The sequence below is a fragment of the Epargyreus clarus genome, unplaced genomic scaffold, assembly GCF_041222505.1.
Source record: "Epargyreus clarus isolate Ecla_fem2 unplaced genomic scaffold, WU_Ecla_fem_2.2 ptg000004l, whole genome shotgun sequence".
Classification (NCBI taxonomy): Eukaryota; Metazoa; Arthropoda; class Insecta; order Lepidoptera; family Hesperiidae; genus Epargyreus; species Epargyreus clarus.
In genome coordinates, this window is record NW_027332212.1 from 14,576,746 (window position 1) to 14,599,794 (window position 23,049).

Sequence of the window (23,049 nt, forward strand, 5' to 3'; positions counted from 1 at the left end):
GAAGATGCTCAGACATAGGACGGCCGAACGGTTGAAAAGCACTGAAAGCCTCCTCGTGATTTCTAGTATGGTGACGTGGTGTTTGTTGTCAAGTTTGCCCAATCTTTGGCTAAACTGTATCCTAGCATGCGTGGACCTTATATAGTAGAAAATGCTCTTTCTAACCACCGATATGAGTTAAAGTGTCTTGGTGGGTTTTATGGAAAGTCCACTTATGCAGCTGCCCAATATATGGTTCCATGGAAAAGTGAATGGACCCCTGAGACGTGTGAAATGTTTTTTGAAGGTGTGTGGTCACCCTTTCAGTACCTATGTCGGTACCTTGATTTGTTTCTTTAAAAAGCTTTTCGCATGGCGAAGAGTCGTTGGGGGAGTACATACTCCTTTTCCCCCAACGTGAAAGCTTTTCGCGTTGCGAAGAGTCATCGGGGGAGTACATACTCCTTTTCCCCCGATGTGAAAGCTTTTCGCGTGGCGAAGAGTCGTTGGGGGAGTACATACTCCTTTTCCCCCAACGTGAAAGCTTTTCGCGTTGCGAAGAGTCGTCGGGGGAGTACATACTCCTTTTCCCCCGATGTGAAAGCTTTCCGTGTAACGGAGAGTCGCTAGGGGGTTTCATGCGCCTTGCCCCCTGGTGTGAAAGCTTTTCGCGTGGCGAAGAGTCGTTGGGGGAGTACATACTCCTTTTCCCCCAACGTGAAAGCTTTCCGTGTTACGGAGAGTCGCTAGAGGGTTTCATGCGCCTTGCCCTCTGGTGTAAAGTTATTTCCTCGGTAGGGCCCATACCGAGGAACCTATGAATGGCAGGCAGGATTTTGATAATCATGCCTATGTCACATAAGAATTATGCATGTTTCTAGATGTTTAACTTGGGTTTGTTACAAAAACCTTAAGTTAAACGATCTGGTCACTATTTCCTTCTTTTATTGTTTACTTATAAGAAAAATAATGGTAAACGTATTAGTTAGTGTACTCAACTACACAAATTAATATGTGTAGGACTTTGTTCATAAGTAAAGTTCACTCTGCGGGTGCATATGAAACATACCCTAGCGAATACTGTGTTTTGCTTTGTATGCTCGGACGCTGTCTTGGAGTCGCTCAGACATGTGGTCCTGGAGCTGTGTACAACTGTACACGCAGAGTGAAGCCACGCACACCTGTGATGAGTCACGGTGTGTGTGTCGTTTGTGTTACAAACATTTTCTGTGTTTTATTGTTATTAGTTTGGGTTGGAACAACCTTTTATGGGTACTGATTCACACATGCAAAGTTATGTCTCATTCGGGGACGGGAACTGCCCCGGGTGATTGGTGCTCGTATCTGTTTGTTTTATATCCGCTGTGTTTAGACATTTCTATATGTCCAATTGTATCGACTTTAAGAATAAAGTGGTCTGCATAGAGGTGGGCATCTTTATGCTTTACTTCCTATGCTTTGTGGAAAGGCTGAGGCGAATTCGGCCGGATTTTGCTTCTCTTACCGCATAAGCGATGTGTTGCTAATGGTCATTGTATCGGTGAGCATTGGGAACACAGCGTGCTAATTTGTTAGAACGTTTTCTAAACGGGCTAACCATTGTAAAAGTGTCGTGCTTGTGTCTTGCGCAGTTTGCGACATATGCAGTATGTACGACATTCATCTTTATTTTGTCTTCTCGTGCCTATCTTTGTTCTATCCTTTTTCAAAATTTCATATTGAATTACTTATTGCTGATGCTTGAGTGCACGCTTGCATCTGTAATGAGGGTTCTGAATTAAGGTTTCTAATTACCTTCTCAAAAACAAAGATCTGAGGACATTACACACAAATAAGTATGAAACCTTAAATGTGTCTGCTCAATTACAGAAGGTGAACAATCTAATCCTCTGAATACACGAGACATGCCGCAGTTGGGTGATGAGGCAGTTGAGGACGCCTCGCCAACAGAAACAGCCGTATTACCGAATCAAAAGTTTGACATTGAAGACGACGCTACCTTGTCTAGCCGTGGCAACAGCTCCGTCTGCTACTTCAGTCAGGACAATCAATGCACCTGTGCCTGTAATGCACTCGTATGAGGCAGTACCTGGACCTACGAGGCGTCTACAGGTGCATGAGAAGAGTGTGTCGAGGACGCCACACTGTCAGGAGAGGCCGTGTTGGAGGGTTGTCGAATAAAAATCAAGAATGGGTGTAAAAGGCGGTGCGAGCACGACGGTCGGGCATTATTATTCAAGACTTTGTGCGGAGCGGACCTCTTGTCAATTTTCATTAGGAATCTATTTTTGTTGAATCTTTGATTGTTATTGTTTTAATTACATAATTCATATGAAATATAGTTTAGGTTATTTACCACGTGTATTTTTTTTTAATAAAAACCGCTTCTGATAGGTAATAATATAATATCGGAGTAGCAGACAAGCATGCAGTCTACCTGATGGTAAGTGGCTACTGTCGACCATGAACATCTTTAATCAACTCCAGATAGGATGAGATATTCCTACCTGAGGTCGACCACAGATACGCCGCTACCCCTGAGGACTAAGCTGGAACGCCTCGGTACGTCTCCCTTACCACACCCGTCAAACCAGAACACAGCAGCGTTTAACACTACTGCTATGAGGCAGAAGTAGGTGTGGCGGTGGTACCGCCGGAATCGAACCACACAGAGTTCTACCAGATTTAGGTGCATGAATCGCTTAATAGGTATAACTATATTAAGTTACAGCCAAAGTAATAAATCCGGATATTATATATAACATCCAGCCATTATGTACCATAGATTAGTAAAGATTACTCACTCCTAACAAGAAAATGTACCCAGTTTTGAGAATTGAAATAGTTGCGAAAAAAAGTTTTGCCACGCCTCCGTGCTAAAATCCCTAAAATATTTGAAATAATTATTTATTTATTACGTAAATTACGCAGTATTCGTAGTATAGTTACTTATTCGTAAATTTTCTCTAAAAATGTTTTTATTTATCAAGAATTCAAAAAAAGAACTTACTAAAATAAGCCGTTTGTGGCTTCATTCAATTTCAAAGCGGCGAAGTATCTTTACTAATCTATGTTATGTACATTAACTACTCAATATATTAGAGTGATAATTGACACGGAATTAATTAAATTAACCAGCTCTTTTATATGTATAATATCTTCGAAGACTTGGATAAAGTAATAAAACAAATATAGCATGATTATACCGCTTAATATAGCATGATTAGACCGCTTATTTATATTTTAAGTAGGTTAGGTACATACTGAATTTATACGATTTGGATCCACCAGTTCGTAGGGCGCTGCAGCGCCCTGCGCGCTTAAAATAAATGTTTTCTTTTAAGTTACAACCTTACCTATAGAATTTCATATGACATTGGTTAGGTTAGGTTTTAACATAAAAGAAAATAGTTTTAATTGCATCCGTGCGATAGTGGAACGGTTTCTATGATAGTCAAAAATTGTAGAAGGCATAGCATACGCCCTCTCACTTTTCTTATACTGCTCGGTGATTTATTTTTCAACCCTTATCAGGTATTTTTACCAATATATAGTAACAAAGACATTTATTGGGACCGACAATTTAACATATCGTCTAACACATAAAAGCGCACAACAATGTATTCTTCAGCAGACGTCAAACCAAGTCCCGAGTACGCCGGCGATCGCTTAACTGTATCGATCAGGGATCATCCATAAATGCCATGTAGCACTCTCACCTGTGACAGCACTCGAGCGTGAGGCGGATGTAGTGCGTGGTCTGCGGCCGCGACTGGCAGATGTCGCGCACGCGCAGCAGCACGCGCTCCGCGTCCGCGTACCAACCGGCCTCGTTCAGGAAACCACCTGGAAACCGACAGTCATAAGCATTTTAATAACATTATTTTATTTGAAGGTGGTAGAACCCTTTGTGACGCCGGTCACGGTGAAGGCAGTCACCAAGCAGGTCTTATTTGGCACACATTCAGATGCAGATCACCTGAGGTCTGATAAACCCTTGTCGAAAGGGTGTGGTAAGGTAGACATTCTTTCCAGAGGCATTCCAGCTTAGTCCTCATGGGTAGCGGCAAACCTGTGGCTGACCTCAGGCAGGAATTGTAATCCTATCTGGGATTGATTAAAGATGTTCATGGGCGGCAGTAGCAGCTTACCATCTGGTGGACTGCATGCTCATCTGCTACTCCTATATTATAAAAAAATACAAGACTGATTCCATTCAGTTTTTTATAACTTCCTATGCAAAACATAGTCTAAACAAGGTCTAAACAACATATTAAAAAAATCTAAAGGTATGTGAAGTCTACCAATCCGCACTTGGTCAGCGCAGGGACTATGGCGTTAGCCTTCTCATAATGAGAGGATACCTGGGGCCCGTAGTGGTACAGTAATGGATTTATCACTTGGATGGATTTATTATTTGGAGGATCACTGACCTAATCTCAAGCCCAGGTTTATTAGCGAGTCCTTGGAGTGTGTGGCGGCATCGCAGCGCGCCAGGTACGCGCACGACAGCTCCGTCGACAGCTTCGACCCATGCTCGATCACGGCCTGCGTAAGAATACATTCGAATTTTAGTTTAGTACGGTAAAAAGCCCACATAACCCGGCGTCGCTCCTACGTCGTCGGGTACCTTCTGAAGATTTCCCTCTCGTAACAAAAAAAAGGTACATGAATACCTAGTGTTGTACTATAAAACTTAAAGCTTTAGAAACAGACATTATCTACGAGTAATTATTGGATGCTTCCGTAATCCTCCACAACAAAGCCGTTTACACACACACACTACGCAGCCGTAACAAATCTTCTCGGAATGAAGTATAGATAGATAGCCCATATCTTTTTTCATCGTAGATCAAAAAATCACACTTTATTCATTTTCTAGAAGATACTTTGCCTACTTACACGATTTGATACGTATATTACTAATACACAACAAAAAGCTAATACACAACAAAAAGTATGTACTTAATGATAAAAACTACGAGACTATGTAATCTTGATATTAATTAAATTATCATAGACAAAAAGCTGCATTAACATTTCCGAATATCATACAATACTAAGTACCTAACTAGTACCTATCAACATCTGCAGAGAAAAAACTTAAGTAAGTAAATAAAAAACTCAGTTCACCTCTGTCTATCTATTTATGTAATCTCAACCATAATCCACGATAAAAATAAAACGTTTTACATACAAATTAAGAATATATACAATTTAAGAATATTTGGCACAAAGTTAACAGGCGATGTCAAAAAAATTAATAATGTTAATAATGATGAACAAGACGTGTTATATTTTATTCATACATGGCAAACTTTAATTTTAAGTTTAAAGCTAAAAAATTTCGTTACGACGTCGTTATTATGACAATGTTCATATGGGAGCAACATTGATGCGGAATGCAAACATAGTAAAAATATTAGTATTATGTCTGTAAATAAATACATTGTACGTGTAATGCGTCTATCAACATGCCACATGCAACTTTGTTAAATCAGTTTATGGCCTAGATTACACATATTGGCATTTCTGATTTATACGAATACCTATTTTAGATGAAGATTTTTCGTACGAATCCAGTCTATCTGATATGTGGGCATCTCCGCCTGCATATTTGCAATCAACTCCAAATATTATTGAATTTCTACCTGAGGGGACATAGATAGGCTGCCACCCTCGGAGACACGTTAGGTAGAGTCTTCCTTACCATACCTTTTAAACTAGAACACAGCAGAGGTTGACACTACTGTTAGTAGGTAGAAATAGGATATTGATAAATAATTTAACATGAGATTCTACCACAGCAGTTGGAACTCAAGGAAATAAACTATTTGAGATTCGTGCGCTTGCCGCGTCCGCCTCTTGCCGGTACCGAAGTACTGACTCGAGTTGACCGGTGGGTTGCAATTTGCAATGACACATTTATTACAAAAGTGCACGACAGATAGGATATAGATAGAATTGATTCTCCACATCGAACCACGAAGAGATTTACCATCTTCCAATAAATATGATAGCTAAAAGAGAAATATCTACGTTATCGATACATGACAAGTAATGCTTTCAGCACAGGACAAGTACACTTAATAAATTCAAATTCATCATCATCTACATTCGTCTGACCGAGGAATCGAAGCCGGGATCCCACTGTTTGTCAGCGCGTTATGTTGCTAGCTTCGTCACGCGAGCTTCAAAGTGACGGAACTCAACACAATGACATAACAAGTGTATAATAGAAGACGAAACCATGCGCACACACAAACATTATGACGCAGGGTTATTGTTTTTCTTATTGGACATATGTAAATAGAACCTGATTTACATAAGGGTAATATAAATAAAACAAAGCCATTGTAAAATGATTTTACATTTTCTCCACTTGATTATTTGTTATGCATACTAATATTTACCATTTATATAATATTATCTATTATCTTTTGGATTTATTTTTCCATACAAAATTATTTGCATCACAAATATTTTTCATGATATAGAAGTAGCAAATAAGCATGCAATCCACCTAAGTAAATGCTTACTGCCGCTCATGGACATCTCTAATCAATCCGAAATAACATTAAGACTCCAACCTGAGGTCGGCCACAGACGCGTTGCTATCCATAAGAACCAAGTTAGAACACTTTGTGTAAGTATAATATGCCTTTAAACCGGAACACAGTAGCGTTTGATACTACTGTTACTACCACCAAAGACATCCTATCCCTAATTCTAATATGAAACACAGGGATGCAAATCCACATGTCGACCGAAACCACTGGCAGCATTAATAAATAAAGTAAAATGTACCATTTTAGGTAAAAAAAGAGTATTAAAGTCACTTTAACACATTCGAGGTTAAGGTAACCTAAGTTATATAATAGCAGAATAAATTAATTTAAATTTTACAAACAATCTCAAAGTTAATTAGCGGTGATTGATGTCAACACTTACGCTATACTAGCCTTCCACCCGCGGCCTTGCCAGCTTTTATGAATAACACTAAAATATTTTTTTGTCATTTCAAAGCCAATGACGTAATGTGATTATGATAAAATAAAACTCAAAAACTACATATTGTTATTTGCTTATTCTCAAATAGTGAAAACTGCATCGAAATTGGATTTTCGTTTTGTAAAAACAATTGTTAGACGAAACTATGTCGTGAAAAAAATGATTCATATTTACAACATTATTCTACGAAGAGTGAAAATTGCATCAAATTATAGGTGGTAGCACCCTTTGTGGTTTGACTCCGGCGGCACCACCGCCACACCTATTTCTACCTAATAACAGCAGTGTTAGGCGCTGCTGTGTTCCGGTTTGTAGGGTGTGGTAAGGGAGACAGACTTTTCCGAGGCGTTCCAGCTTAGTCCTCAGGGGTAGTGGCGCATCTGTGGCCGACCTCAGGTAGGAATATCTAATCCTATCTGGGATTGATTACAGATGTCCATGGGCGGCCACCGATAGCCACTTACTATCAGGTGGACTGCTTGCTCGTCTGCTACTCCTATATTATTAAAAAAAACTCTCGGTCTAGCAGCAAGTGTAAAAGAGTCGTTGTGCCTTAAGCATTATAACAAAAGCCTTATTGTAATCTGCTTTGAAATGTGTATCAGGCAAAGATACTCACACGAGAAGTTCGACCTTACTTCTCTGGGGTATAATTACATGTGTTCTAAATTCAGACCGGACTCCTATCTATATGTCAATTTCAATAGTCAAACTACATTCTCCTTTGGTACATCGATTTTATAAAAAGAAAAACAGATTTTGGGGCAGTTCAATCTACTTAGTATTCATATAATCCAAAAATACGGTCAATGTTACGTCAAAGTTAAAAGCAAGTTACATTTACAATTATTAATTACCCCAAAAAAACCTTGCACCAAACAAAGAACACTTTAAGCACTAAACAGAGTTTAATATTAGAGATTTAATTCGCTACTTAAACGCACCGCAGGTAATTATCGCGTACTCGGCGCTTACGACTTTTCGAGTGGAGCTGACCTGATTCTCTGTAGGTCAATTGCGTTCTTGACTTTGGTACTGGTTCCCTACATTTTTAGAGTTCCGTACCCATAGGGTGAAAACGTAACCCTATTACAAAGTCTCCGCTGTCTGTCCGTCTGTCTGTCTGTCACAGTGCTCTATCTTTGGAACCGTAATAGATAGATACTTGAAATTTTAAGAGAGTAAGTATAACGATGGCCGCTATAACAACAAACACGATCGACGTAAAAGAAACCGCTATTTTTCGACGTTTCGTTTTATCTATTGAACCGTAGTAAACAGACAGTTCTAACTTTAACAATGCATTTACTTCAATGACTGCTATAAAACAAATTAATTCTAAAAATTAAAAAATAATATAAAAATATTGGTGGTACGGAACCATCCGTCGCACTTGGTCAATAATTACCAGTACTTCAAATTACCGAGGACGCGGAGTGTCAACGTTATCTCTTGCTCCAAGGTAAGATGCGCTGCCCGAAGCACGTCATTACTTATGTAGAGCAATAATGTATTACATGTAGTGAGCCCTGCGAGTGTAGGTACTCTCAAGGGTCTAGTGTTTATTGAATAAATCGTGACAATACTTTCTACTTTTCTATTTTCTATCTAATGACATTAAAGTCATCAATCATCAACAACCCACTGCTGGGCACGGGTCTCTTCTCACAATGAGAAGGATTAGGCCATAGTCCACCGCGCTGGCCAAGTGCGTATTGGTAGACTTTACATACCTTTGAGATTTTTTTTTATAAATCTCTCAGGTATACAGGTTTCCTCACGATGTTTTCCTTCACCGTTTAGCAAGTGATAATTAATTTCTAATACGCACATAACTTTTTGATAAATCAGAGGTGCGTGCCTGGGATTTGATCCTTGGACCCCTCGATCGAGAGGCCGAGTTTCTTAACCACTAGGCTATCACTGCTTTTCAGTATTAAAGACATACATTAAACAGACATTAAAGTATCAGACGTTTATGCAATCCATCTAAAGGTGTGGCCGCTTAAATACTTTATACCTTTACTTAGATTAGCACGTAATACTTTATACCTGGTAAACATAAAGTTCTGTATTCTACGCTTAAACGTCCCCTAAATGTCTTGAGCGTCGGGACGGGCATAATAATAATAAAACGAAAATAATCTATATTTACGTAACATTGAGATTCACTTAATAAACACAAACTTAAGCAGCAGTTATTATGTTAATTTTATTCATTGTACCATACAAAATACATACATACATTAAACATACAAACATTTCGACCTTAACCATTTAATTACACATCCACTACGTACTACTACTTTAATACTTAATAATTAATTACACAAAAAGTCTTAACATCATAATTGCATGAGATTAAACAATAGAGTAGTTGCATAAGAATTGATTGCAAAATATTGTCTATTTGGTTATGTTTTATTATGGTTATATTTAATGAACAATGCCATTGATATGTAACGGAATAGACTCCTAACGATAAAACAGTGTTATTGGTAATCAATAATTTGTTAGATATACGCAAAAAAATGATTCCAAAAAACGTGTTAAAATACGTATCCCTATCAGCGAATACTAATAGTCAAAAGCACTTAAAACATTTATCAAATTTTCATATCATACATTCATTCTTACCAATCTTATGACCTTATAACCTAAAGTAACCGAACCCTTTTCATACTTGCCTGAGACGCAGTTTCAACAGTTGATTAAGTAATAACGTTTATGTCACAATAGTGATTATTTACAGTAGATTAATAGTACATTAATGAGACTTACCTGGAAACATTGTAGCAACCTTAGTAGAGAGCCAGCGGAGCGCAGCAGCTTCTCGAACGTGTCCAGCTCCGACAGCTCCGCTCCCAGTATACACAGCCTCTTCTCCAATAGCATCTGCGAACAAGAAGAAATCATTTTATTATGGTTATTCTATTATTTATTTGGGAATGAATTGTTATCTAAAAATGTTTTCTGTGTCATTCAACACAAGAAATAAAGAAGAACCTCTCGTATAGGGGTAGCACAAATTTATCATTTTTTTTATCTACGTATATATTAATCTTGTAGTTCATTTTATGATCTAAAAACAAACTAGTCTGCTGCTACTCTTATTATATAAAAATGGTCGTACAAACAAATTGATTACTATTATAGCTCTCATTTGAAGTAAATACGACGATACAAAAATAACCCAAGCCCAATTAATCATACAATTTGGCTAAATTATGTTCTCTATTCACTAGTCACTATGTTACGCATAGTGGAAATTCCCGAATATAAAACTGATTCTAGCAACATCTAATAGTTTATTAGTGGAAGTCACACAGGGAAAATACGAGAACAAACGATTTAAAACTTATTTATTATGCTATTAATATATCCGGTATTTTTTATAATTAAGGGAGTAAGTTAATAAAGATTGGAATTTTGATAATGCTAATAATGATTATTATACCATGATTACCATTTAACTACTAAACATAGATAGATATGTGTGTGCGTGATTGCGTATAAATACACGAAACAGTCTGCCATTTGTGTCTTCTTTCAATTACAAGGCAGTGAGATATCTTCACTAATCTATGCTAATAAAAGTCAGCTTTAACATTGGTAGGTACTTTAAGGCAGAAATGTGACAGTAGTATTTGCCGTCGAGAAACGAAGATTCTTTTTTAATTGACTAAATTAAATAATCATATAATTCCTTCATTTCATTTCAGTTTCAAGTGAACTAAAGCTTTACTTTGGTGTAAAACTGCAAAAAAAAAATCTAACATCCTGTTGGTTGCTCAACTTAGTAAAATCAAGTTATGTTAATGTGACGGTAAGAACTACAAGCAATAGACACAAACATTATGCCAGCTGGTAGGGTAGTCGGTGTGTAGTGGTAAGACACAACACACATACCAACGCGGTGGTGGCTGATCGGTTTGTGTGGCAAGGGACAACATACTAGGATACTTATCCAAGGCGATCCAATTTCTCAGAGGTAGCAAAGCATTTGCGGTCCTTAAGTACTCGTAGTATTCTAATCCTATCTGTTGATTACAGATGTTCATGGGCGGCAGTACTTCTATACTATGTAAAAAGCTGCATTATAGTAATTACGTAACTCTACAACCCTACATATTAACCCTAAATATACAGAATTCACGTCCTGTAAAGTATAATATTATAGTACAGTAGTAGTATTTAGAACTTCGTACTCGTATATAGCTGAAATAAAAATTAAATTGTTCATACACAATACAAGTTCCTAATTATAATATTAGAGAGGAGGAGAACTTATACGGATTTCTTATTCTTAAAAATTATGAAATCAAATATGTTGATGACATTTTCTCAATATGTTTATAATATTGTTAAATAACTAATAACGTAATCTACATATTCAACCCATTTAATAAAGAATAGAGATTTATTATACAAACACCGGACTGTTTAAAAACATAGTCTATGTTACTAGCGCAAATTGAAATGAATCCAACTACACCACATATGTTAAAAATTTTAACTTAAAATCCGTCAAGCCATCGTGCCAAGAAATGAGACATACTCGTACATGACGCTTGAACAACATTACCCTCCGCATTCGGGTATAGTCTGCGTAAAACTTCTAGTCCGATCTGAATATGGAAATGAATCGCGCTACCATAACAAATTGTATGACTACACCTGCTTGCAACAACTTCAGAGCGGAGTAGCAGTTTGGCGCGGACTATACGCAGACATTAACAACTAAGAAGGCAGAAGAAACCGCGGGTAACAGCTAATATTGCATTTCCGCTTTCGCTATCACTCCTGACATACACCAAGTTATAGGACATTGGCCTCTGCGGTTCGATAAATGCAATGGCGTTGTACACATTGCAACCGGGGATCATGTTATGATGAGAAGTTATGTGATGGTGGAGCATGTTATGATATGAAGTTATGTGATATCGGAGCGGCGTGGCGGAAACAACTCCATATTACAAGCAACAGATGAGGGGGTATAAAGGGAAAGATGCCTTATTCACGTAAATACTTCGGTATTTGTGATTACCTGCTAAGGTTTAGAAGGCTGTACGACTTTGTATATAAAGAGCATATTATCTTTGAATTATGATGGATATATTCTTGGATCTATTTTTTTGTGTTGTGGTTTTTCTAGCTATACCTAAAATTTGGAAAACCCATCAAATTATAGCAATTTTATTCCACATACTTGTGAACAAAACTAGCGTTCCGAGTAACGTCCATTACATAACATTCAATTAACCCCCATTTATACACTTTAGGGCTTTAGGGGATAAACGCATCATTTTAGTGCTTACTTAACGTAGATATAGATCTCTTATATAATTGTCTGCTTCTGGAACCGGTCTGGGTTTTTTTTTTATAATATAGGAGTAGCAGACGAGCATGCAGTACACCTGATGGTAAGTGGCTACTGCCGCCCATGGACATCTGTAATCAACCCCAGATAAGACTAGATATTTCTACCTGAGGTCGGCCACAGATGCGCCGCTAACCCTGAGGACTAAGCTGGAACGCCTCGGAAAAGTCTGTCTCCCTTACCACACCCTTCAAACCGGAACACAGCAGTGCCTAACACTGCTGTTATTAGGTAGAAATAGGTGTGGCGGTGGTGCCGCCGGAGTTGAACCTCAAAGGGTTCTACCACCTTCAAACCGCGTTACCCATTGTCTCTCAGACTGTTAAGTTTTATTAAGTCGATAGATGTGTGTGTTTATGTATTAATTATAAGTATTGCGTAAATATGATGAGAAGCATGATTACGATATTTGTTGTATTATAATCGCATCACTTTTCCCTGTAATTAATTACCTACTTAGAAGAAAGCGAACGTAAATTGCAAGTAGGTATGGTATACAAACTCGCCAGGTATAACACAAGAAATATTCCTGACTGACATAATTACCTTCTATTTTTCAATATTTATCGTCGAATAATTAGGGCATATACATATATATTTTACTTCATGTGTAGGTACATAGTAGATAGGTAATGTTAGCTACATAGTAATGCTAGTAGAGGCTAACCCGTCGTCGTATGCTACTTCATGTTAAAAAAATATCTTTATTCTTAGGACATGATGGAAAAAAGGGCAACCACTATGATTTGTTATTTCCCTAAATTAGAATTGTACGAGAGACCGACACTGGAATAGGAATACGGTAGAACAGAATAAAATCGTCATTTGTAAGAAGTTAATCAATGCTGTAACGGACGAAGCCATACAGAAAGTGAGTAAACATCACATAGCCAAAAATATTCGCGCCCACGCAACAAACTCGTAGCCAAGATTAGATTATAGATACACAATTGTATGTAAACACGAATTAAAGTCTTATACTCATCAGCCTAGAAATGGACAATACATCTGAATTTTGAAAATGAAAAGCAAATAATCAACGACAAAAGTTAAAAAAATATATTATATACGCGACGAATAGATAACCTCTCTTCTTTGGGAAGTCGCTTATAAATAACTGTCGATAATCTTTGATTATTATATTTTATTCGTCAAAATATATTTTGTTTTATGCAAATAAATAACTTGCTTAATTTTACTTTGACTTTGAAACAATAAAGTCGAAACATTTTGTTATTTCCCAAAATCGAAAAACATGAAATAATGACATCTCTGACCTGACATGACTGACCCTGAGAGTCCATAAAATTTGCAACAACAAATATAAGATCTCAAACTTATCAGTAGGTACTTGACCATATAGTACTATTAAAAGGACTAAAAGTCCTTTTAATAGTACTTAAGATTATAAATGCAACATGTAGTATTAATTGATTTAATTTAATAAATGTAATTTGACAATTACCTGTTAATTGTATGTCCTGTTAATTGCATAGAGGGCGCTGACCGACGTCGCTACATACTAGGCAAACAACGGCGCCTACGGGGTTACGAGTGTGCACGGTCAATTTAACTGAACAGTGCGCACTGAACGCAGACATGGCGCCGTAATAACACCGTCAGCGTTAAACACCTCCTTACTGCTCGCTGACACGAAATAAATGAAAACGCAAAGCGTATTGTTAACAAAATGCTAGACGCGTTTGTTTATTATATGTATTATTATGTTTATAAATCTATGGTATATGTATTTCATTATGGTTCATGAGTTCCAGTCCTGAGTTGTCGAAAAGTCTAAATGCGATTTTATGACAAATGCTCTTCTAAGCTCATCCATATTTTATTTGCTACGTTCGACGTATGACAAATAGTAAAAAAATGTCTTAACGGCTAAATAGATTTTGACAAGGATCTTCCGGAGGCACGTATTTTCCAGCAAGTATCACTACTAAGGGCTTTATCCAAAATAAATATAATTCTAACACAAAATCCCTTACACAGGGGCCGTAAACTCTCGTAAAAATATAAATAAAACATAATATTCTTCGTAAAATACAAATGGACGCGTTATTTTCTTAAGACCATGACCTCGGCAAGCGAGCGAGCTAATTTCGCGCATGCGTGCAGATCACACAGCACCCGTCTATTTATAATCCGCGTCGCATCACGAGCCATGAGAATGTTTGGGGAAAAAATATGCCGACGCAAACCATACGTAACCGCGGGTCGGTTACGTCAGCAACCGAGTTGACGGTGCAGCGTGGTAGATTAAATGGTTCTGGTTTTCCTAAAATGCTGTGTTTTTCCTAAAATGGTGCTTTAATGGATTGAGTTGGCTGTCACATGGTGAAGTGCTAAGGGGTTGTTTGTCTTATCTAATGCGTAGAGTCCTACCTGAGGACGACCACATTTGCCTTGCTACACCTGAGGATCAAGATGAAATATGACTACCCGCGTGACGGAGCGTTCACCATACTGGTCTGACGCGCTTTGTGTTCCGGGTTTTTATCCCCGGCCAGACAAATATCTGAATGATGAACTTAGATATCAGTTCTGGGTCTGGGTGTTTGTGTGTTCATCTTTGTGGGTGTCCATGGCACCCACGATACAGGGAATCCTAGTGTGGGGCGGTGAGTGTAGAAAGCGTTTAAATGTCTTGTATGAGTATGTCTCCTGTACCACAACCCCCAAACCACAACACTGTTGTTATAAGGCAAAAATTGGTGTGGCGGTGGTGCTTCCAAAGTCAAACCACAAAAAGTTCTACAATCTTACTATATTTGTAATTCAATAAAAATATAACATTAATAAATTTCCTCCTAAAACGAATAAAAACCAGTTTGTATATTTTAAAAATATATATTTTGCTTCCTGTCGTGTAGGTCTGAAATATTACCGCGTTGTAAAACCGCAACAGGATCGGGTAATATGAGTATGAAAGTTCAGGGAAGGAAGCCCCATAAGCGCTTATACACTAGAATAGGGGTTTTAAAGTAAAGAAATATAATGTTGCTAAGGATGAATAACCCCTATATTCAATACTAGCTGACCCGGCAAACTTTGTACCGCCTCAAAATCAAATTATATTCATAAAATATAGGTTATGCCTATGTTACTCGTAGATAATGTAGCTTTCGAATGGTGAAAGAATTTTTAAAATCGGTTCAGTAGCTTTTGAGCATATTCATTACAACCAAACAAACAAACAAAGTTTTCCTCTATAATATTAGTATAGATATATAAAATAATACTCGTATGTTAAACACATATTCTTTGTTTAGAAATTCAAATTACAATAAATTAATTGCACATTTTTGTAATATCGTATCCAGGGATAAGACACCCTATCACCAAGTCTCCGCCATCTGTCCGCCTGTCACTGGTTATTCTAAAAACGGTAATAGAAAAAAAAGATAAAAATAAAAGGGGGCATCCATGCTGTCTATAGAAAACACTGATGTTTCGCGGTTTTTCTCGGTCTATCTATTAAGATTATTAATCTTTTGGACCGTGATAGTAATATTTTAAATTTACCTTCATCTCCTCTGGGAGGGAAGAATCCCTTAAAGTGAGAGTTCGACTCAAAACAGCAACACGCACAACCTATAATTCTATTTTAAAAACACATTACATAGAATGTAGTGGAAAAAATAAAGATTATTTTAAATGCCGGTACTTCAAAACAGCGAGTTCAACCGCCGTTTAATCCTATGACTGTAAAGTGTCAAGGATCTCTACAGTTCTATGACCTGATTTAAATATTTTATATTTTCACACAAGTTTCCGAGAACAAAACGCTCTTTACCGTTTTGTTCGTTTCTACGCTTGTGAAACCCTATGCAAACAGACAAACAAACAAAGGAATTTAAATCAGTTTAAACATGAAGCTTAACATAAGTTTCTTTTGAAATCAAAGCCGTATACTTTCATTTTATATGGCTGCCATAGTTTTTATGTGACACAACTGAGCACAAGGCAAGTTGAGAACCACGCTGCTCGAATGTGGATTAGATGATTAAGGCATGGCTTATTCTAACCTACACGAGATGTTCTCCAATCCTCCCATGAGGCCTCTAAAGGTTCAACGACTATTCAACTATAACGACTCGTGTTCACTAAAGCACGGAAGCGTGCACGAATATTAACCACAAACGGTCACCCATCTAATCGCAACCCGCGACCGACGTAGCTCAACTTCGTAGATCGGTTACTGTCTTACGATGCACACAAGCCGCGGGCTACGCGCTCCAATCGTTCGTACAGTTGCACGCATGTGGTAGGTAGCAGCCGCCAGGGTCGGGTAATGGTGTCACAGCGCACCAATGCCACCGGCCCCCTGCGAGATGCATTGCATCGCATGCCGCCATTCAGCGGGCTAGGGATGGCAATTCTTTCTGAAATATATCGATTATTTCTAAATCGATATTTTCTGTCCATGTCTGGAGAATCGATCCACAAAAAAAAGTCTCAAAAATCCATCTTCGAAATATTTTATGCTTTTGGAAATTATTAGCAAGTTACTCGTCCGAAAAAAATACGCGACGAATATATAACCTCTCTTCCTTCGGGAAGTCGGTTAAAAATGAACAATACGAGAAATGTAGCAAAATTATATTTATGATTTGAAAACAAAAAGTAAAATAATTGCAATTGAGAAAATCTAATTTCGATCTTTGGTAGGCAAAAATTGAATTGATTGATTATCAATTACGGGCGATAGACTCATTGCTTAGTATTGATAAACAATCGAAAATAGGTTCATCCAAAAAATCGATTCTTCGTTTGATCGATCTCAGATATCAGCCCTACGATGCGCAGATGGCATACATTGATTGCACGATGACACCTCACTTCGTAACGCCACGCGATCAATGGACTAGCGTTTCATGTGTGCATTTGCATATCTAAACATCTATACAGGTAAATAAATGTATTTGTAATTTGAAAATAAGCTAAAGTTAAGCTTAATTAAAAAAGTCAAAAATCTATTAGAACTATGAAGAGCTTCATCTTTAGGCACTAGTTACTAGGAATAATATATATAAAAGGAAATGAGCCTAATTACATACATTATTACGCGCAGTTTTAATTTACCCACTTCGAACGGGCCGATTAATTTAAAGTTTTGAACAATTATCAAGAACCGATGACAATACACGATTTTATCCCATTCTCTTCATCAGGATCGTCAGGAATCAGGATTAACGATTTTTCTTGTGCGATTTTGCGTGATTTTTAGTTTTTAAACTATGTATAATTATTTTGTGGTATAACATAAACATTACTGGCGGCTTTTTCATTGCTCCAGAGCCTCCGGACCTCCCAAAATCGGCGTTAAAATTGAATATCTTAATTTTAAGTCTATTAAAATTTTATATGTATATGGTAAAAATTCCTAGCAAGATACTTTCAAATATTTTTGAAGTAAAATGTCGTTTTTGTCACTCTCTAAAAATTCATATTTTAGAGTCAAACAGAAATTCGCGCCTAAATTAGTACATTATTTCCAATAAACGTTTAACACCGGCAATTTAAAGCCACAAAGCTTTTAATTTATTGTAATATTATTATAATAAGGAATAACATAGTTAAATATATCAAACAGGTTCTCATTTTATTTATTCCTACAAACTAACGACCCCGCAAGGTCGCACATATTTTATTTTGACTTATATTTATTTTATGATTTTTATTACTATATAAATATTGATTTACTATTTATCACATTGTACATCAATACATCATGAAGGCCTTATGTTATATGTTACAGCAGTTCGAGCAGATTAATTTGTAATCCTTCCGAAATGTTCTGCCCGAAGCCCACAAAGGCTTTCGTGGAAACAGTTGTATTTGGTAGCACACGTTGTTAGTGTCAAAACGTCGTACAAATACCCTGAGTGCCCCTGACTATTCTCTTTTGGACTTTGTTCCTCGTAGATGTCCTATACCTAGTATGTTCCTAGTGGTTACACTTTCCTAGTAGTATATTACTATCAGAAAATAGTAGAGATGAATAGGACAGTATAGTAAACTCATGACACCTTACGAAGGTATGTTTTGTTGAAAACGTTTTACTCTTTAATTTATTAAGTTAGGATTAAAACTACTTCGCAACAATCCGCTACAAATATGTATGATGGTATATATTTTAAACCATGCAGTATGTACCACCCTCCCTCCCTCAAGGGATGCGTGCAGATGCAAAATATTGGTGTATATTTTTAATATTTTGCATCTACACGCATCCTTTGAGGGAGGGAGGGTGGTACATGGTTTAAAATATATACATACCATCATACATATTTGTAGCGGATCGTTACGAAGTAGTTTTAATCTTAACTTAATAGCATGGATTTCCGCAAAGTAACGCCTGATGCAATTAACTATCTCTTTAATTTGGACAACCTAAGAATGGTTACCAATTGAAACTAGTAGCGTATGCTGCTTAGTCTGCCTACCATTCGTAATAGTGTAAGGATGTCAATAAATCTATGGCTAGCGGATGGCTATGGACATAGAAAGTTACCAGCCGGTGGTTATATAACCAGGTAATGGGCACATTGGAGCAGGCGACGTGGGCTCAGCGGCGGCCAGCGCGCAAGGTCGCGCCGCTCGCCTAGTTTCCCCATACCTTTAGTCTGAGTATTTGTTCCACTAGGTAACTGTATACCGAATTGGTTGTTCAATAGTTTATTAGTACTAGGTAGTTAGGTAGGCAGGCATACTTTGATTGCTAAATGATAAGTTTCGAATTAGTGGAAACTTGTATGTAACAGCGTCAAATAAAATGACGTTTATCATCTCCATTTCATGAAACACGTGAAAAACAGAATGCAAAAAATAGTACCTATTGGCTATTACCTAATTAGTATCAATTTAAACTTTTATTTTTAAGACCCGCGATCTAATTAGGCAATAATTAAGGCACGTGCGTATTATATGTATACAATGTTCTCAAAGATATATCAACTGTACAATTTACCAACTCACATTTGACCACTGTTTTACAGCCTTCAACCTTTTCGTTCTGGTTGAATTCCGTTCAACAGGTCATCGTGATGATGGACATATAAGGGGAAGAGCAGTCTGGACAACCTATAAAATAAGCGAGCCACGAAACATCAAAAACAGAAGGAATTTTTCACCATGTATTCCGCGTATTTCAACCTTTAGTCACTATGTATTCCAAACATAGCCCCTTTAGCATATCGCCGATTTCAGAAACAAGCTGACCCTTTTTTCCCGATACCATAGCTACGCCTATAACGATGGCCAACCCCATCCATTAACAGAAACCATACAAATCCCAACACTCAGCCACGAGCCCAGCGCAAGGTCGCGCCGTTCGCCAAGTTTCTCCTCACGCTTTGTTTGTTTATTTCTGTCCGGTAGCCAAGCGCCGAGCCGTACCCAACGCCCAAATTGATTATACAATTGTATATGCGACCAATATTGTCTATTTATAACCGGACAACGCTCTAAACGATTGTAATTTAGCGCGGTGATGTGGTGTTAATTGTTTTGTATATTGCTTATGTATCTATGCGGATGTTTCATAATAAAGAGTTGTCTCCTGTGGCGAATCACATGCTAAACGCTAATTGGTCAAAATATGTGTGGATCCTCAAGTGTGTGTCTTTTGTAGAAAAAATAAGGTTTCTACATTTCTATTCACACTATAACATATTGTAATAAGCGTTAATACTTTGAAGGACTTTCAGTAGGTCAAAGAATCAGGCCCTAAAATCGAGATGGGTTAGTTAAAGTATCTTTTTAGTACAGTAAGAGCGAGTAAAGACCTCTATTTTTTTTTTAATTTCGGATAAGATAGCTTCATCTTTGTTTTGCGACGCAATTAGCTCATTCTGGCAACAGTATTAGTACTGGTCCGAGCTGATAAGTCCGAATTCTACAAAAAAATATATAATACTAAAACAAATTCAAGTCTCATATTTTTTCCATTGAATATTTTTCATTGGCAAGGTATGAATAGTTGCACCTTACTCATCGTGACGAAACTGCAATATATCAGCGATCTCTCTGTCCTCCATCAACTAAATGTCAAAATGTTATCAGGAAAAAAATGATATATTATGTTGAATTTAACGTTTAAAGTTACGTTATCACTCTCACGTTTCGTCTCGCGTCCCACACAAACACTTTCACTGTAAGAATCGGTATTAGCCATGACGCCCATGACCGGTCACCTTGCCCAACCGTTACCGGCGCGGGTCAACGCACTTTTTGATACAATTTCTTCACAACGCGATGTTTCCTCACGGCTGTCTCTGTTTTTGTTAGCATATCAATGTGCTGATTAAACATAAACACACTTAGCCCGCAATAAACCTTGACCTCAACTTGCCCAACCGTTACCGCCGGTCAACGCACTTTGAATAACCATTTCTTAACGAATCTCGCTACTGAATTACCTCACCCTTGCGATACTTTAGTATTTTCACAAACATGCAAATTTGGATTAATCATACGCATGAGTATAATCTGCAACAATCCTTGAATGTAATTTATCTCAATTGGTAGCAATGGGTCAACGCACTTTCTGATAGCATCTACATTGTCATAAAACTGTGTTTCCCAACGTTTGCAGTAAATGAAAATTGCACTACATGCCGTATTGCATGCATTGTACCGTAACAATTGATTCGTAACACGTACTTCCACCGCGCATTATCTGCAATAAGCCTTGACCGGCAATTTTGCCCAATCTTTGCTTGACAGTTCAACGCACTTTCCGATAAGATTTCCTTATTGCCTATCCAGTGATTTCCTCCAGCTTCTGTTAGTTTTAGCGATATACATGTAAAGTTGCATGATTATATGCGCTGTTACGGAACGGTCACCGTCCAAATTTTACCATGTTCCATTTGCAACAATGTATGTGTTTACATAATTAATTTACTTTTTTGTTTCAAGTTTGTGTTAACCTGTTTTTGTCTACATATCCACGAGCTGCATCTGTTATATGCAACTGTTATAGATGCCATTATAATAGGATGTAAATCCCATTTGTATTGAAATTTATTTCTTTGTAGAGACGTGGTATTTGATTATGAATTATTTTAATGACCTGTATATTAAACCGACATTTAAAAATAGTTTACTTTTCCTACAAATAAAACCGTCGTATATTGTTATTATTAAAGATTGAACATATCTAGAATTGGGCATTACAAAATAACGAGCGTACCGTCGCCCGCGTCTGGGAGGCTGCCATTCTAATGATCGCTCGCCTTGAGACAGGTGTCTGTAATAACCTGACACACTGGCTCCACGTGACGAATTATTAAGGTTTAACAAAAATCTAGGAATTTATGTATAATTATTTTATTTAATTCCGTGCCAATTAATAGTACATGCAAACTCGAACAATATGAATATCAATCCATATTTTATTCAAAGTTATTTTAGAAAATTCATTTTAAACTACAATAACCAACCAACCAACCAACCAAGAACCTCTCTGCAGTGTATTTAGTTTGTAGCGAAAAATATGTGACTAAGACACAATAGTCATTAGTGGCATCATTCCCAGTTTCCAGTTTCATTCACAAGCACAGTTCAAATTGAGCAATACCAAAGACTCCCAGTGATATGAACAAAATGCGTCTACCCGCGATATAACAATCGAACTCACCTGCTCACGTCTTTATTCTCACTTCTCTTCGCTGTACGCATATCCGTGAGTCACTCTATGGGCTCACTGAAAATCAGCGCCGTGGTGCAACTCACCGTGGCATTAATGCTGAGTGAGTGCCTTTTCCGTATGCAATGTATACATACAAGCATAGGGATATATTGTAACTTACCTAAATAACTATTGTATTTTTATTCTGCTGTGTTGTTTTAGTATGTATCAAGAGTTTTATATGTACCTATATCCCATTCTTTTGTAATTAACTTAAGTAACTTGTAATTGATATGTGTGTGTGTGTACAATGCATTACGTAATAAAGTTATTTCATTTAATTTCAGTTTCACAAGATGTACGAACGTAAAAAATAATACCTATCATAACAATGTTTTTATTTATTTAAGTAGTCATAAAATAATCCTTTTTATATTTGGCGACTATTTAAAATAGATTGTACCAATACAATAGACAAACTATTTCTTTCTTAGCAAACCTTTTTTGCTCTTTTACAGTGACGTGGCCCTTTTATTGTCATTGTCAAACGAGAATTCAAAAGTTAGATCTAAAATTCTATAACCGTAGCCTCAACTACTTTGGGGGTTATTTTCCGAGCACTAAAATCGATTGAGCGACGTTGATGCCGTAAACACATCATAGCAAGATTGATATTACGATGCTTACAAACGATAACATAGCGATTAGGATTATCCTCGTCAGGGCTACTTGTTGCTCGGTTGACATAAACTATTCGCAAGCGTCGTGAACCAAATTTATTGATGATTAAACGTAAATTGAAACCAAACGTAATTTACCGAAGTAGACATGAATTGTGATAAAATAACACGAAACTCACATTCCACAGTGCGCCCAATATTCGTAAAATATATAACAATATATCTTCAAAATGTAACATTTATACATAAATAAAAATTACATACGACGATAGGAAAACATCACCTTCCACTCATTTAAAACCTTTCTTCAGAGATATCCTGAGCCCTGCGATATGGCTCTACATATACGGAGT

General features: G+C 37.2%; 1 protein-coding gene across 1 annotated transcript in view; it reads right to left on the reverse strand.

Moving 5' to 3' along the window:
- The window catches only part of Pat1 (Protein interacting with APP tail-1), a 71,005-nt gene that overhangs the window by 9,394 nt on the left and 38,562 nt on the right, over nucleotides 1–23,049 (reverse strand). The window contains exons 2-4 of the mRNA XM_073093527.1: nucleotides 9,772–9,885; nucleotides 4,413–4,527; nucleotides 3,699–3,825 (exon numbers count right to left, since the gene is read on the reverse strand). Of these exons, the coding sequence (XP_072949628.1) occupies nucleotides 3,699–3,825; nucleotides 4,413–4,527; nucleotides 9,772–9,885 (356 nt within the window). The remainder of the gene's footprint in view (nucleotides 1–3,698; nucleotides 3,826–4,412; nucleotides 4,528–9,771; nucleotides 9,886–23,049) is intronic.